Genomic DNA, 18,260 nt, shown 5'->3' with positions numbered 1-18,260 from the left:
TCACCAAATTCAGTTTTAAAACCTGACTTGAGCAGGTACTTCTGAATGTTCGGTATTGTTGTTGTAATATATGGCTTTACCTCATCAGAATTAAAATTTTCTGTTGTTCCAAAAAACGTTTAAATTCCTGCAATATTTGAGATTTGTAAAAACTGGCTGCAGTTTCAACGCGTTTTTAAAGCGTATTATTTTTGTTGTTGTTGTTGTAAGATACTATTATTTGTGCCTACGGCGTTTTGTTAATAAAAAAAGTTGTAGCCACTCAAAATCAATATAAAATTTACATTCCTCAAAATTTTCCAAAATCGACTTTAGCTTGTCTACATTCGGATTTGTTGTTGTTGTAAGTTAATATTTTTTATTCAGACATTTCTAGTCAGTAAGTATTACTTTAATCGCTTATAATGAACGCAGAAGTATTCTCCTCAAAACTGTTAAAAGTGAATTTAAGCCTTTACGCTTCAAAATGTTTGTTAGTGCTGTTGTAAGAAAATATTACTTTTAGACAAGTATGTTATAATTGAAGGCAGTCAAATTAAAACTAAAAATTTGTTGTCCTCCAAATTGCATAAACTTTCTTCTGAATTTGGTATTGTTGTAGCAAAATATTGTTTTTATATCAAGCTTTATAGCTTTAGGTCATAAATTGTTATTGCAAGCACTAAAGAATAGTATAATCTGTCTCTCAAACTCAAAATTTTATAAAATCAACTTAAACTTCAGCACTTAAAAATTTTGTTGCTGTTATTGTAAGAGAATATCAATTTTAAACTTTATAAAACTTTATTTTTGCCACTTAAAATTACGCAAATCGATTTTTCAGAATTTTTAAAAATCGACTTATGCTGTTTTAACTCTATTCACTCACCTCAAGTCATAATTTATAATTGTAAGTGCTAAAAAACAATAAAAAATTGTTCAACTCAAAATCAACTTAGGTTTTAGCACTTAAATACTTTGTTGTTGTTGTTGTAAAATATCATTTGTGAAATTGAAGCTCAAAACATACAATTTTAGTCACTTGAAATTAATCAATTCGATCTTGCAGAATTTTTAAAAATCGACTTAAGCGGTTTTAACTCTATTCACTCACCTCTAGTCATAAAATATAGTTGTTAGTGCTAAAAAACAACAAAAAATAGTGCGACTCAAAATTTAATAAAATCGACTTAATTTTCAGCGCTTAAAATTTGCTGTTGTTGTAAAAATTTTTTGCAAAATTTAAGGTCATAAAGTCCGATTTTAGTCACTTAAAATTAACTCAAATCGGCTTTTCAGAATTTTCAAAAATCAACTTACGCTATTTTAACTCTATTCACTCACCTCTGTCATTTGAGTCGCCTTCCAAATTTTCCATTTTATTATTTACTTCTATATTAACTTCTTGCAAAAGTTCTTTTGGGTCCTTCATGTTTTGCCCGTTTTGACCACAAAGACAAATCAACAAAACGCCATTTTTCTGACAATTCCGCTCATAAATTACTTAACTGTAAAGTCTAAGAAGAAGAAACGGTTATTATTTTACGATTAGAATTTTATGAGTGTAATTAGCTAATATGACATTTAATAGAAAATGAATATAATAAAAATGTATAAGTATGTATTGTATGTATTTACAGCTGCAAATAAATATGTATGCATATATCTGTAGTAAATAGCTAATCGAAGCAATTTAATTGCGGGGGCATAAAACCGACCGATAGCCAACCCAGCCGACTGAAGGCAAGCCACTCAACTCAGGTGACAAGGTTATGAGCACGGTGGGCCCTTACAACTAGGCGCAGTGGCCACTGTCTCGCATAATTTTCGCTTTGTTTTTGTGCTTACATCTATTTTACATTTTCCCTTTTTGTCTCATATTCTTTACTTTTCCTTCAATGACATACGCAAATAGGAATTTTAAATTGTTTGCGATAATAATAAAATGGAAATTTCAGAAACCCCACACGGCGACGTTAAAAATAATTAATGCAACGGGATCAGGAAAGGTCTTAAGAATGGGTTGCATGCATATGTATGTATGCGCCGGTCTTAGCAAGGTGTTACAAATGGATAAAAAAAATTATTCAATAAAAAGTTTATAAATATTTATATATTTGTGGGCTAAAAAGAAGTGTTCAAGTAAATACCTTATATGTAGATATGGTATATATTTATATATGTATATACTAATGTATGTATATAAGTATAATGATATAAATTTGTAGATGCATCAGCCTACATGTTAAGATATGTATATAGATATTTGTAAGTTTATCTATATATTACATTTATGTTTTTATGCACAGACGGAATCAGAAAATTTTCCAAAAGGGGTCTTGGATATTTTATAGTGTATTTTAATATATGTATAAGTCCTAATGATTTTCTATCGAGAAATAGGCTGATTTCCGTTAAGGAAACTGCCAACAACGGTTTTCGAAGTCATTGTGAGCTCTGCTAATCTTGTCGAGCCAAATTTTCCATGTGGATTGGACCCTTTCGTCTTAGCGTACAAAGCGCATAAGCAGAGCTATTCTACTATGTGGCAATATGGAGAGTGTTCGACCTCGCTAAGTGGCAGCCTAAAAATTTCAAAATGAATGGTATGTGAGCAATGCTTTAATAAAAACAGTTTTGATACGCCTATTAGAGATATTCAGCATCAACAAAATAAACAGAGAAGTAAATAAGTCTCCAAAAATATATTTTTTAGAATATGCAGTACGTACTTCAGAAACCAGTTCTAGCACATAATATGGACATATATATAGGTATGTATATAATTTTGAGGAATATAGCCAAGTTGAGCGTCATCGGCTTGATAAAAATCAGTTATGTCAATCCGAATGTCATAGGAACGGATCTAGAAAGAGTCGGTTCATGACACGCCGTAAGGTTCCACTTATATCCACAATACATTAGAACGGTTTTGATGAAAAATTTTGGTAGTGATAATTTTAATGTTCAATGTGAGTCCTGTTTTTTGAAGCTCTGTCTGTCTCTTAACACTGTCTATTTATAATATTCACATTATCTTTCAATACCACACCACTTAAACGACTATCAATCCAATCTAGGGACTATTATTTAGTCAAATTATAATAAATACTAAATATAAAATAAATATCTCCTTTCAGCAACCATATTGATACTAAACAGTTTCCTCTAATTCTAAAGATCGATTTAACAAAGCCCAAAATTAAGTGCTAACGGCACAACATACATACATACAAACATATTCAGCTTAAAACTTGTATGTAGATTCCTCCGTTTCTCAAATCGCTTACAAAACCAAGGAGGAGATACTCGACTAAGCATTGACCAAAAGTCAATGCAAGGGCAACTGTCTTCACTCTTTTAAAGGTGCCACTAAAATCGACCGATCTTATTTAAGGTTTAGTGTATAGTTATTGAGTTTGTTTCCGAAAGAATAAAATCGTTCACAAAATATGTCTAGTAAACTTGATAGAAACTATTACGACAAAGAGACCGGGTTTCATGTATCCAGTGCTGCCTACATGAATTACTTTCGAGAAATCTTAAATTCATAGTTCATCATGTTTCTGTGTTCATTCTTAGAAGAATTTTAATCGTTCTTGAAACTATTTGTAAGTTGAGGTGTATTTGTAGAGAATTTATGGCTATTCCTCCAACTCTCGGAAAATCATTCTCATATTTCGTGCTCTCTTTTTCTTTCAGCAAATGTTACAGGGGGTCTTTTGGAATGCGAGATTAAAAATCGACGAAGTTGGCAAGTCTATTCTAAAATATCTCTAAATATACTTCTTACCAAAAAGCGGTTCGAGATCACCCAAAATTCCCTTTTGGAAACGCCACTGTAGCATACATATAGATACACATGTATATTTATGGAATAGCAATACATGAAAAATATGTACAAAACAGCGAAGGAAACCAACCATAAACTTTATTATTGCATTGATAACACAAAGTGGCGATTTAGTTGCAGACAAAGAGGACACGCACATGTTCACACATTCTTCGTAGATTAGGTGCGTGCATGTAGCAACAGTAATAATACCAATCATAAACACACACACTAACACATGTACTTAGAAGCAGATTATAAAATGAAATGAAACATGATTTCATGCAGTTTTGTGATAAAAGCAACAACAACAACTACAACAGCGATTTTTATCAATTTCATATTTTATGAAGCTTACAAAGGCACAAACAAATATTCAGCTGACTCATTAAACGCTACATATATATCATATATAGAATACATATATCTATATATTTATATATTATATATGTATATGTGTCTGTGTGAATTGAAATCCTTATCTCAAGTGTGCTCTGCATTACACACTTCAATGCAGCGCGAAGGCGTCCGAGATCGTATTTCATTGTGTAGCCAAGCGTACAAGGCATATGTTACATACATATGTATGTATATTTAAATACATGTATATTTGTCGGGATTAGTAATTCTTGTTGAAAGTAAAAGTAGCAAATGTAAATCCCTGTCTGCAGATAATTAGTGAAATTAGCCACACTGTTTGCTAAATGGCTTGTGAGTCTCAAGAAGCGTAGAGAACTTTCTTGTGGAGCAACAGACGAGTTTGTAAATACTCGTATACAATTTATTGTTGTTGTTGTTCGTTTATAATTTTATTATATTATATATTGTCTGCTTTAAGAAAAGTCTCAATTCAATTGGCTTTATTAAGTCTATAAAGTTAGGTTAGGTTGATTAAGTTGTTGCTAGCACCAGGTTGGAGGGAGACCAATCCATTTGTATACAATACAAGATAAAAATTTAACTTTGGCTGCTCCGAAGCTATAATACCCTTTGCAGATGCATTTCTTATACCATAGAAGGGTATTAAAAGCTCTTAATCGCGATTTTGAGCGATCAGTTTGTGTGGCAGCTATATTATATAATGGTCCAAGCAATTTCTTCGGAGACTGTACCGTTGCCAATACTCTATGCCAAATTTCGTGAGGATATTTTGTCAAAAGAAACATTTTCCATACAGCTATATTCTAAAGTAATCCGATATTGGCGCTTCCGACAATGCGCAGCTTGTTGTGGAGAGAAGGACATGTGCAAAGCTTTAGATCGATATCTCGAAATGTGAGGTAGTAGTCAGGCACTTGAACATGGCAAAATCGATTCAGCAGATCATTTGTACTGTATATATATTTTATAAGGTCTCCGACGTTTCCTTTTGGGTGTTACAAATTTCGTGGCAAACTTAATATAGGGTATAAAAAGTATCTCTTTTGATATAGTTCTATAAGGATTATGGGTCCGTTAGGACTGCGAGGAGCTCATAATATTTCGTTCGCTTTTAAGCAACTTCGCCATATGTTAAACTGAAATAAAGAGATAATTCTGAGCATTGCCATTCCTTTAAGCCTAGTGCGTTCATTTACGATATTTTTGAACTTAAAAGCTGTACCGCAGTAACGTTCTTCGATCGCCCAAAACTTTTTTTCATAATTTTCATTTCATCGAATAAAAATAACACTTTGGCATATGCGTTCTGAAATGAATACTCCAGGATGCATAATTTTTCAAAACTTTTGATTTTTTACTGAATTTTTCTTACTTTAGGATTTTATAAAGCAAGGTCCCACTCAAAAACTTATAGAAGACATTGCTTGATAAGTGGCGGCGCCTATTGAGGGCAAAGCAGTTCTTTCGTTTTATTTTTAGTTCGACTCTGATATCTTTTAACATAGTTCTCATAGTTTCAGAGAATTTTCTTTTAGTGACAATGTTTTTATTTTTTTAAATACTTCTAGGAACCATTTTCATCATAATGTTTATATTTAAGTGACTTACAATGATCACACGGTGATATTTGTGGGTCCCAATTAGTTGAAGCATGAAGATTTCATGCTGGATGCAACATTATATTTGCAATCGTTCGTTAAATAACCCAAACAATAGCTGTCTTCGATTCGTCAAGCAACGCGAACAAACTATGATATACCAAACAATCTGGCAACACTTGCGATGTAATCTTGCAGTACAATCATGCTAACATTTTCTTTTTCGGTAATTTAATATGTTTTTGACCAAAAACCAGCAGTCAGAGAGTGCGAGCAGAAAAATGGCGAAAGACAGGTCCAGTAAAATAAATCAATTATTTTTCCAATAGATGACTTTGGTAATGTGTATCTCGCGTTGTATGAATGCGATCTGGTTACGCTATATGGCGTTATAAAGAAAATATTTCTGATTAAAAAAGCTTCGCAGACAGTTTTGTAATTGCTGGACTCACTAAAGTTTTAGCACGCAATAAATATGGACACCAGCAAAGTTGCCCTACTGCATAAGCTAGTTTTTCTCTGATAAAAGCGAGCTGGCGGCAAATGCAACACGCCCTGAAAGTCTGGTCGTCGAGTCTGAACGTCATGTAGTCACTATTTCAATGGTCTAGGAGCTAAACATTGTACAAAAAAACAGTTTTGAAACCATTTAACTTGCGCACGATGTATATATGACACCGATTTTGAATCTGTGCTAATCGCTGCTTAATCGCAACAAACTCAAGGCATCGGTCTTGACGGTCAGGAAGGGTTGCTTTGTGTTAAATGAGATTGGAAGGACTTTCCTACGATCAAACTGTTTTTTCGGAACTCTACTGTTAACAATTGCAGTGGCATTGTGAAATTACTTTCCAAATTACTTTCCAAGTTAATGTAAAAGACGGTGCATATGCGACCTAAATCGATCTGTTGCAAAATGTGATCGGGTAGGAGCTGCACAGGCTTCTTGCGGTTCACCACAGGATGATTGGACCTCAGGCGAGCTCGGCAAGTGCTGGTCAGATGTTTTGTAAGCTCTCCGACATTTCCTTCTGCCTGTTACAAACTTCGTGGCAAACTTAATATACCCTGTTCAGGGTATAAAAATAATTAAAAACCACTTATGCAGATTTATGATAAGTTCAAAGCACTTTTTCGATAATTAATATTCAAATACCGGTGTTTTTATTTTTCTTCACAAAAAACTCTAAGTGTGATCCCTCATCATATTGGAGGATCAGCCACCTAACCTAACTATGCTAAATAAAAACTTCAATTTATTACAATTTTTTCTCGCTCAAGATCAAGTTTACTGAACAGAAAAAAAAAACCTTTTTTTAATTGAAAAAAACACTCGAAAATAAAATCTATCTTTTTAGATTAATTGTTAGTCTCAAATTTAGCTTTCAGTTTTTTTTAAGTTTTCATCATTCAGAAAAGATGAAATTTATAAAAGCCACATTATCTGTTTCATTTCTCAGTCGCTCAATTACCTAACCCTTTATAAATGTTTGTAAATAAATTACGGGCTTTATAATATTTTTCCATTTACAAGCATTTAATTTTGCTTAAAATCAATATCATAAAGCGATTCTCTCAATTAGAGTTACGGTATGCATGGTGTTGTTTGAGCACAAATTAACATTTAATATTTTATAACCATTTTCAGAAGCTAGTACACTGCAATTTTTACGTTCATCACGCCATATAAACGTTCAAATAAAATATAATTTTATTTTATTTAAAGTTGCTCATACCTATTTGCATATACTTACGTGTGTACGTATGTGCTTGAGTGTATGTGTAAACATGCACTTAACAACCATCTATCAAATATCAAATATCTAAAAGCATACGTTCGCTTGCAAATACGTCTTATAAATATGGTATAGTATATAGGTATAGTGTGTAGAGCGCCATTACAGCAGCTATTCATTCAAATAATTTCGACTAAATTAAATTGCGTGCACGTCAAATGTTCCTTAATGAAGACTCACACATTTGCTGTATGTGTGATTTATAATTGTGTGTGTGTGCAAACAGTGGAGCATTCCACGCGCAATGTGCAGCATTGTGAAATAGTTCTAACCGTAGGGAAGTGTCATCTAGCTTTCATTAATATTTTCGTATTTCTTATTTCTTAGTTTCTAAAGCTGTCCAAGTAAGATCCATCGATTTTAGGATCATGCATTTTTATTTATTCATGCATTAAAACATAAGCTTTGCGACATTTGGAAGATTTTGAAATCATATGCACTCAAGATCAAATTAGACTGAGACGAGTCCATTTAAACTACGCGTGAAAATCGAATCGATAATTTTTTTTCTAGATTAGTAAAGCCTTTTTAATGGTCGTGCGAATTTTGATCTCCATATGTAAATTAGTCTGTACTTGGCAGCTGTTTGTTTACGACGCGAAAAGTTTGTCTGGCGATTTTTATCGTGGAAAAAAATTTACAACGGGTTTGCTTGAAATGTTGTGTTTCCAATGGAAACACGGCTACGGAATCGTTTAAAATGTTGCAGTGGTGTTTTGGGGAGTCTACTTTATCACGAACACAAGTATTTGGGTAGCACAGAGCAATCAGTAAATATCGTGAATTCATCGAAAGCTAGTCTCATGCGAGTTGTCCATCCACCTATGTTATTGACGATAGCCTCGGAAAAGTTAAAGAAACCGTGATTGATTATGGGCGCCTTGGCATTATAGAGGTAGCAGAGGATCTCAATATCTATCTTGGATCGACTTAACCCTTTTAGTTATTGTTCTGGGCATGTCAATGCTAGACTCGTACCAAAAGACCTGTATCTTTTGCAAAAGCGATGTCGAGTAAAGGTCGCAAAAGAGATACTTGAAAACGCAGCCGCGGACCTTATATTCATTAAACACATCATTACTGTAGACGTGGGTTTATGAATATGAACTACCGAATGGCGCTCCAAGAATGGGCCGAAACCGAGAAAACCAAGGCCTCTACCAGCCGAGGTATGAATGAAAAACTGGATTATGCGGACAGTTACAAGTATTACCTCAATAGGCTACTTTGAAGGCGTTAATAAAGATTTCTATTAAAATAGCTTAAATGCAATTTTTATCGGTCCGAGATGAAGCTTTGGAGATCATTACTTTACATAAAGATCATATTCTCTCATTATGGGCCTTAACATTTACTAATTTAACCACCTGAACTCCGATTTGATGAGAGTTGTTATGGTTTAGGCATTCTCCTGAGATTCTAGAATCGAACTTGCTTAATCTACCCTAAACAAGTCCCTAGAATTACTATGAACGACAACCAATGAGCAAGAAAGACTACGGCTATATACGTTCAAATCTTAGTCACTCATGAGCATAAACCACTTTAGGAACATGACATTTTTTTCGTTGTTTACCTTCGAAAAACTATTTGCTCTTCTGTTGAGCAAATCCGAACTACGAGTATTTGAATTCGCCGCAAATTAAAATCTACGGACTGGTATGAGTAATGTTCAAATATTTGGAAATTATTCGTCATCGAAAAATCATAGTTGTTTATCACTGAAAAAATATTGATTGCCACTTTTTAAAGACGGCTAAGAAGACTTGACTTTCGTATCAAGTTGGACTGATGTTTAAACAAGTATCATACAGTGACTAGTACGTTTTTTTGAGAGGTTGGTGTAGGATCAATTTACCCCTGAATTTATTCCCACAAGACATGGTATATCCGTTCCAACAGACAGAGGTTCTAAGCCAGCTTACACCTAAATTGATCGAGTTATAGAACTTCTGAAGAGATATCCTGAAAATATTACTACTCAGTAAATCAACAAGAAGATCGACTACGAGGCGAGAGAAAGAGCTTCCTAAAAAAATTTACCATAGCATAACTAGCAAACATTGTCACAGTCCAAGCTCCAAGTCAGCTAAAGTCATTTTTAAAGGAGAGTTGAAAACATTTGCAGAAAATATGACCAAACCTACCATGTCAACCACGAAGGACCTCGAAAGAGAGTGAGTTTTTTCTAAGAAAGATTACCATATCTGTAACCAGCATAATGTAATGTAAGTAGCATAACCAAAGCTTTTTGGTTGGCGTGCAACTTTGTCGATTTAAGCTCATTTAGTAATCAAGAAATGCTTTTAGATTATATTGAACGCTTTCGGTGATCTTTTGGGCTAAACGAAGCATAGCTTAGACCGTAAATCTTTTGGGGCAAGTTTAACTAAAGTGAATTTCTCTTTATTGCTCTAAATTCTAATGGTTCACACAGTACGAAGTTTCATATTTTTTATAGTTCATTGTTAATTGTTCTTTTGGAAAGGCCATGATATTCCACATCCAAAGTTATTTTTTGCCAAAAGGTCGAAGTATATAAAAAAAAAATTTAATTATCATCGGCTAAGGTTTCAAGTTAAGTTGAGAATTTTAAACGTTTACTGCTTTTATGCTCTGAAAAAAGTATTTTAAGTTTGCTGCGAAGTTTCTACCATCCAAAAGGAAACGACTTAGCCACTATAAAATAGATTTATAAATGATCAGCGTGATGAGTTGATTGGGTTTAGCCGAATTGGCATGCCTGTTTGTTCATCCGTCTGTCTATATATACGCGGAGTAGTCCCTCTTTTCTTTCTTTCTAAGAAGCTGTTCATTTATAGGAATCCGTGGATATCGGAGCACTATGGGATGTAGCTTCCATAGGAACTGATAGATCCAAATCAAGTACTGGAAGCGAAAATTTTTAAGTTGACAAGTTATTTCCGCGAAATTTGGCATATATTCTTGTCCAAGACAACGATAAAATCGCCAAACATATTGTTCAGATCGGAACACTATATCAAATAGCCGCCATATAAACTGACCGATCTAAGTTCTTTGTATGAAAAGCTATTTATTTGATAATTTATCTTCATTTAATGTGGCGTGGATTGTTGTCTAAAACTATTCTACAATCGGCGAAGATATTTTTCAGTTCGAACCACTATAGCATACAAGTATAGCTGACATACAAACTGACCGATCAAAATCAATATAAAAATCTTTTTATATCATTTTATGGAATATGAAATGTACCTGTGAAGGGTATTATAGTTTGGTGCAGCCGACTATATTTTTTTTTAAATAAAGAATATCGCATAAAGGGTTAGGTGTATTCTGCTGGTACACTCGCTGTAATAAAACCTAACCAAATTATTCGTTGACGGAACAAAAAATTCTTTTAACTATTTTAACTCATTTTAATCTCGTCTACCATAAGCCATGAGACATGCTTTGACCTACCAATGAACGTATTTGAAAAACACCATTATTATTTTAGTGCGCACCACTTTACAGACACGCATAAATGTGAGCCACAAATATTGCAAAATTTGAATATGAAAATTTTTCGCCCTTAAGTATTGGAAAATTGTATTTGTTTTCGTTTATTTTCAAGTATTTGACTGCCGTTCAAACATTGTCTATGCAAATGCAAATTAATTTGTTTACGTATCCATTGACGTCGGTATTTTGTTTTTGCAATCTAAATGATATGCAACTGCAGACTAAGTAAAATGTAAAAATGAAATGTGCAAATAAAAATAATAATAAAAATAAAAAAAACGAAAAATATATTATAAAATTCATGCAATCAGCGGACGCAACGCACATGCTGCGGAAGCGGTTTACATTTATTGCAATATAACGGTATTTTCAGCTTCAATTGAGCGATTGCCGGCGCACGAGATTTCATTTTATTTCTTACTCGCACACACTTGTATGCAATGAACTTATGCAGTTAATAGTTTCAGCTTTTTATGAGTTTTTAAATTAATTTCGATTTCACTGATTCGGTAGTGTGCGTCCCCCTCTCCCCAATTATGCGCACGCTGCGTCCTCCTACCGTTACATTGGATGCGCATGCACAAATAACGCGGTGACAAAGTTAAGACGTACAGTGGGTCGTTTTCACAAAGAACAGATAAAAAAGTGAATATTCTTTGAAAATTTTAAGTTGATCCGGCAAATAGTTTCGGAGAATTGAGCGTATGTGTAAGATTTTTTAACTTACTCTTATCGGCATTCCAAAACTATAAAAGCGTTTTTCTCGAAACTTATTTTTCAGAGTTGGCGAAGAAAATGTCTTCGAAACGGCTGTACTAATCGACTTGAAATTTTCACACGACGTTCGTAGATACTCTACTGAGGCAAGCAGTATTCAAAGAAATAATTTTTGTTACAATAATTTCGATTTTTTATTCCACTTTAAAGTGTCGATTTTTTGACAAAAGTCAATTTTTGTGTTGAGAAAACGCCATTTTGTCAAAAATCAAAAGTTTGATAAGTCCTTTAATCAGTGCCTGGATTCAACTATTGTAAGAAACAATTTTTTTTTTTGATTTTTGGATTTGAAATAATTTCAAGCAAAAAACTCCTCACAGCCAGATTTTAAGGAGCTCTAAGGAGGTCGGCTACAGGATCTAGGGAATTCAATATTTTTCAAAAAGATATACATTATTTTTTATTTATTTATTAAATAAAATTATACTTCAAAGAAAAATATTCACAAAAAAAAGCACTTCTTCTGACTAGAAAGTGGATATTACTACTTAAACTATGTAAGTGTTTTTTAAAGGGGTCTAATTTGCCGAGAATCCATAAAGTTTTAAGTAAGGGTCGAAAATCATTCATTCCTCTTAATTAGTTACGATAACATCGGAAAAGTGATGAAAATTATTTTCGAAAGTCTTCGAAACCGCATAGAAGTTCTGAACTCTCCACTCTCAGCGCTACAAGTTTTAGTTGATGTTTTGGATATGAACTGTGTCGTCAGTTTAAAATAATATGCGTGCAAGATTTTTGAAAAATCGAATGTCTAGTAAGAACGCTAAAGATATGCTCGATTATTACCGCTAACTCTATAAACATCAACCGAATTACGACTGGTGACAAGTTGTGACTTCAGTAGTACATATCGAACTGCCAGGTATTGAATAACAAAAAGTAATAATTGTTCATCGTTTACTTTACATATCGTAGTGTCGTTCATAATGAACTCATTCCGAGAGAACAAGTAGTGAGTCAATAATAAATATTATTTGTTCGGTTTGGGCATTTCATGTGACAAATTTTTTCGTAAAAATTCGAATTTATTTGTAGTTTATTCATGGCTCTTCAACATGATAAACGACTTTTAAGTTTCGATCGAATCTGATTTTACGCGAAAGAATTAAAGAAGGTTTCGAAATTATAGCTTTTATTCTTCTGGAACTCCTAAATTGGGGCTGAGGAATTTTTCGGCAAAAATTAAAAGAAAAAGTTTAAAGAACGTAAAATTTGTTAAATAAGGCAAATTCACCAGTTCGAGATAGATCTTATTTATATGATCAAAAATATATTAGCCGGTAACCATTATCATGTAATACACATTTCTTTCGAAAATAGAACTTTCGATACATTTACCGAGCGCCATGATCCAACTTGGAAGTATAGAATATCTGTGAACAAGAGAACTTTTTTGGATATAGTGACCTGCTCATGCTGTAAATTGAACTATTTCTATAGATTTAGCTATCGTAATTAACGTCGGAAATTTGTCGTTAATGATTTCTCATGCTCATATAAAGCTTTCTAGAATATGTAATGTCAATGAAAGACACAATTCAATGTACGCAAAGGAAAGCTTGATAATAATTCTAATATAATAAAATTAGATATATAATTATATATAATTCCTAAGACGACAAGATAGTTAAAAAAAATAATTTATTTTAAACAAATCTACACATTTTTCAATGATCGTTTCAGTATATATTATGAACAATCTGATATGAAATCAAACAATCAAACTTATTTATTTGACAAGATATCTACACGATATTTGGCATATAGTATTTTCCAAAGCAATGCAACATTCTCCGCACATATTGTTCAGATCGGACCACTATATCACATAGCTGCCATACAAACTGATCACTTAAAATCCAGTTCTTGTATGGAAAACTTTTGTATTTTACGAGATATCTTTACGAAATTGTGCACGGATTATTTTCCAAGGAAACGGTACAATGTATGAAGAAATTGTTCAGATCGGACCACTATAGCCTATAGCTACCATGCAAACTGACCAATGAAAATTAAGTTACTGCATGAAATCCTTTGTATTTGTGATGGGTGCAAACAAAATTAATGTTTATTCTTATTTATAAAAAAAATTTAATTTTTACACAAAAATAATTTCTGCGCAATTTTTTACAAAAATCATACACTGTGCCACTGCTGGCACGATCGCGGCAAAAGCGCACACACACAACTAAGTATATGTGTGGCACATGCGCTTACACAAACGCGTTCCACAAACACACACACACATACACATGCGTCTGCCAAAGCCGACAGCAGCGCAGCGCCAAGTTACGTCTGCATGCTTGCTTAACTAAATCGTTTGCTCGAGTGTGTGTTTGTGTGTGGCGACTTGCAAGTATGTATTGTGTATGTGTTGTTTTTGTTTTTGACGTTACGTAGCATAAATTGGCTGTCATATTCACATTCATATTGGTCGTTGTGGGGGCATGTTTGCGAATTGCTTGGTATATAGTATATACTATTGTGTATATAGTATTTTATGTGTATGTTTGTATGCTTGTGTTGTTGTACGTTTGTGTTGTTGTGCGTATATTTAGCGCTATATGCGAAGCAAAATTTTATAAATAAGCGCTAAAAACAAATAAAAAAACTACAATTCATCGCTGCATAATTGTATTTTTGTGGTTTTTTTATTTGTTATTGTTTCATAATTTTCTCGAATTTTTTAAATTATTTTGGTTGTTGCTGACACCTCAAGTCGCTTTTGAATATGCAGCGCTTGTATAATTTTTTGCTGTTCAGAAAATTCGATTGGAATATACTTTGTTTTTGCATTTGTTGTTGTTTTTTTCACATTGACATTTGTTGTTGTTGTTTTAATATTTTTTTATTTTCTTGTTTTTGTTCCTTTTGTATTTTTTGTTTTTGTATTTTGGTATGTTTTGTTATTATTGTTTTTGTATTTTTTGTATTTTCATTTTTGTTGTTTTTGTTTCTTTGTGTTTTTTTGCTTCACTAAAATTATTGAACTTTTGTTAGGGGTCTTTAGCACAGCCACACACACTCACTTTGTCGCCGCGTAAGCCGAAACTGCAGCGAAATGCAATTCTGCGCTTTCAGACACACTGATTCACTTGAATGGCTTGCACTTTCTTGTTGCGTGTTTTGTTTGTTGTAATTTTTTAATATATTTTTTTTTAAATTAAATAACATGCTTTCTTCTATATATGCATATGTATGTACCTTCACTTTTATTAAAGCTCCTGGCACATTTTGCTTACTTTTTCTTTTCTATTTATATATTGTTATTTTTATTATTATTTTTTATTTTTATGTTTTGTAATTCTCCTCTTTCTTCTTCTTGCGTTGTCATAACACCAATGCGGCACATAACAATTTTTTTACTGTACCTGCCGAAGAGACGAAAGCACAACTAAGCCAATAGCGCCGCGCCAAGCACCGTGAGAGTGTCAATACGTCTGTCGGCGGCAGTGTCAACACCGCTAGACATCCAAAGCGCAATCTAGCCAAACAACAATGACACTAGGAAAAGACAAAAGCGCAGATATGCAGCGTTATTTTAATAATTGCTTGTTTTGTAAATATTGTATAAGTTTGCAAATTGACTTAGACGAGCTGTAAAGTGTCCAACGATTGCAAAACAAAAAATCACGTTAAGTATAATTGCAGTTCTGTATTTTGCTTTCTTGACATTTGCCATGTCTTTCAGCTGCTTACATTGCTTTTCGGAAGTCTCAATATGCTTTTCTTTTGCCCACTCGCTGTGCACTTTGTCTATTAGTCTGTTTGCGGTTGATTTATTTTCAGCTAGACTCACTAGCTACTAGCTGGCTAACGCACTTGCTCACTTGGCTGCATGCTCAATGCCGTGCTAACGCAGTTTCGGGCGCGTTCACTCGCTCACAGAGGCACTCACTCTCTCGTTGAAGCACTCACAGACGCCCTCCCTCGTTCACAGACGCACTCCCAGCCGCTCTCACTCACTCACTCATTCACTTAGTGCCGCTGCGTCGCGCTAATCAATTGACTAGCCGACTCAATCACTTTTTATCACCAAAATTCTTATAGAGTAAAAACCGTTTCGTTGTTTTTTTTAAGAACCACTTGTTTATGACATATTTTGGTTATTTAATCGCTTAAAAACAATATGACAAAGAGTAAGTGAAATAATTTCAATAAAAATAAACAATAACAAGAAAAATGTTCTTTTGTTGCACTATAATGCCCTTCACAAATATAAAAGTTTCCATAAAAGCACTTGATTTTGGTCGATCAGTTTGTATGACAGCTATATGCTATAGTAGTCTGATTTGAACAATTTGATCGGAATTTACGCTATTGCCTTAGACAATATATCATGCCAAATTTTTTGTAGATATCTTGTCAAATGGAAAAGGTTTCCATACAAGCATTTGGTCCCGATCGTTCAGTTTGTATGGCAGCTATATGCTATAGAGATTCGATATCGGCGGTTCCAATAAATCAGTAGCATTTTGAGGAGAATAGGTCATGTGCAAAATTTCAGATCGATATCTCGAAACTGAGCAACTAATTCGAATATATATGTACATATATGGTACAGACAGACAGACGGATATGACTAAATCGTCTCGGCTCGTCATGCTGATCATTTATATATGTATATATTTTATAGAATTTCCGGAGAAGTGGTTTTAGTTGAGTGGGCTTTGGTGGGGCATGCAGAGATGTGGTTTAGTATGCCAGGGTCTACTCTGAATAAGTAGGACTTTAATCTACTACAATATACAGAACGAAATTGCGCGAAGTCCACTCCAGTTTCTCGAACTCACGGTCTGCGATGGATAGTATTTTAACTCCAATTTATAGGATCGCCGACGTCTCTTTTCGGGTATTATAAACTTCGTCGCAACCCTAATATACCCTATTCAGGGTATAGTAAAAGACAACAACGCACTTGAGAGCACACAAGCGTGGAGAAGAGAATGCAGTCACTCGATTGTGGGCAAAATTTCAACGTTGATAAGTTAAATTGTTTTTCACTGCACAATAACAAGAATAATAATAACAACAGCAATACTTGCAATGAGCACAACAACAAAAATGTCACAAAACAAAACACGATAATAGCAGCAAAAGCGATTAATAAACGTCGAGACAAAAGAGAGTTTGAGCTTAAACGCATGTGCGTGTGTGCGTTAGAACAACGGGTGGAAAAGGCGACAGCATAAAATAAACAAGTATAAAATATATTATATTTAAAACTCTCAAACTAAAAAAACAACAACAAAATCACCAACCGTGCTGTTGATGACGAGCCAGAGAACGACGAACGAACAAACAACACCAACCGAGTCAGTGCGATGCGTTGCGAACGCGGCGCACGACAACGAAAATAACAACAGTAATAATAAGACGATCGAAACGTAGCTTAGGTTAGCGTTTATTAGCGCTCACTCAATGACCAACTAAAAGCCGCAAGAGCCGCGAAATCATCACTGCTGCTGGTTGGCGGTACGCTGAGCGGTCAACGCGGCGACTGCGACCGTCCTTTATTACGTTACGTTTACGACGTTGATGATGGCAGAAATACAAGTAATGCAACAAAAACGAAAATAGAAATATTAATAAGCGCCAACGCATAACCCACCATTTGGCGCTGGGACATACAGCGCAACAGAGAGTGACAACAACAGCAACAGAGCAACAGCTGCAGCAGCAAGCTATTTCGGTATTTTCGGTCGCATTGTGCTTGTTTATCAACTTTTCGTTGCATTGATGTGACGGCGTGGCGTTTTAATTGTCGGATTTGCATATGTGGATCGCCCACCGTGATTTTATGTATGTGTGTTGGTGTGTGCGTGAAACATCTAGAATGTGCTTTTCGTGGAGTGTGGCGCTAGTAGCTTGCGTTAGAGTGTGATGACGATTGTCGTTTGGGGGTCAATGCTGCTTATGTGTGTAAGCTCAATACGCATTTAGCATCCACTTGTTGCATACTTTTCGGCGTTGAAGATCGTATCCGCTGGATGTTGGCGATTTGTGGCGACGCTTTTGAATTTACGATTTAACTTTAAGGAATTTCAAAAAATCGACTATTTTATTTAGATACTCATAGATATCGAATGTACATATATTTTAGAATATTCTTCAAAAAATCTGCAGCTGATTCGGCAAATGGTTTCGGATATAGGTAAAAGCGCATTTATAAACATTTCTTAACTTAAGCTAATCAGCGCCAAAATTTTTAACGCGTTTTTCTCGAAACGCTGTTTGCAGAGTCGGTAAAGACATTTTTCTGAAGCAGCTGGACCGATCGACTTGAAACTTTTTAGACAGATTTGTCAGATAATAATCGAAGGAAAATTTTTTTGATAATAATTTCGATTTTAAGCCCCCCAGAAGTGTTAATTTTTTCCCAAAAACAACTTCTTTTGGCGAATTCGT

The 18,260-nt window shown here is 34.2% G+C and overlaps 1 protein-coding gene across 10 annotated transcripts in view; it reads right to left on the bottom strand.

Moving 5' to 3' along the window:
• The window catches only part of Hnf4 (Hepatocyte nuclear factor 4), a 58,591-nt gene extending 41,185 nt beyond the window's left edge, over positions 1–17,406 (bottom strand). The window contains exons 1-3 of one of the 10 annotated variants that reach the window (XM_070107053.1): positions 15,552–15,678; positions 15,224–15,356; positions 1,324–1,496 (exon numbers count right to left, since the gene is read on the bottom strand). In XM_070107053.1, coding sequence (XP_069963154.1) covers positions 1,324–1,411 — 88 coding nt within the window. In that variant the 5' untranslated portion in view covers positions 1,412–1,496; positions 15,224–15,356; positions 15,552–15,678. The other 9 variants (XM_070107050.1, XM_014247197.3, XM_070107055.1 and 6 more) reach the window with 9 other exon arrangements.
• Positions 17,407–18,260: the final 854 nt, after the last annotated feature.

Source organism: Bactrocera oleae, chromosome 3 (genome assembly GCF_042242935.1).
Source record: "Bactrocera oleae isolate idBacOlea1 chromosome 3, idBacOlea1, whole genome shotgun sequence".
Taxonomy (NCBI): Eukaryota; Metazoa; Arthropoda; class Insecta; order Diptera; family Tephritidae; genus Bactrocera; species Bactrocera oleae.
This window is presented reverse-complemented; position numbering and strand designations above follow the sequence as displayed.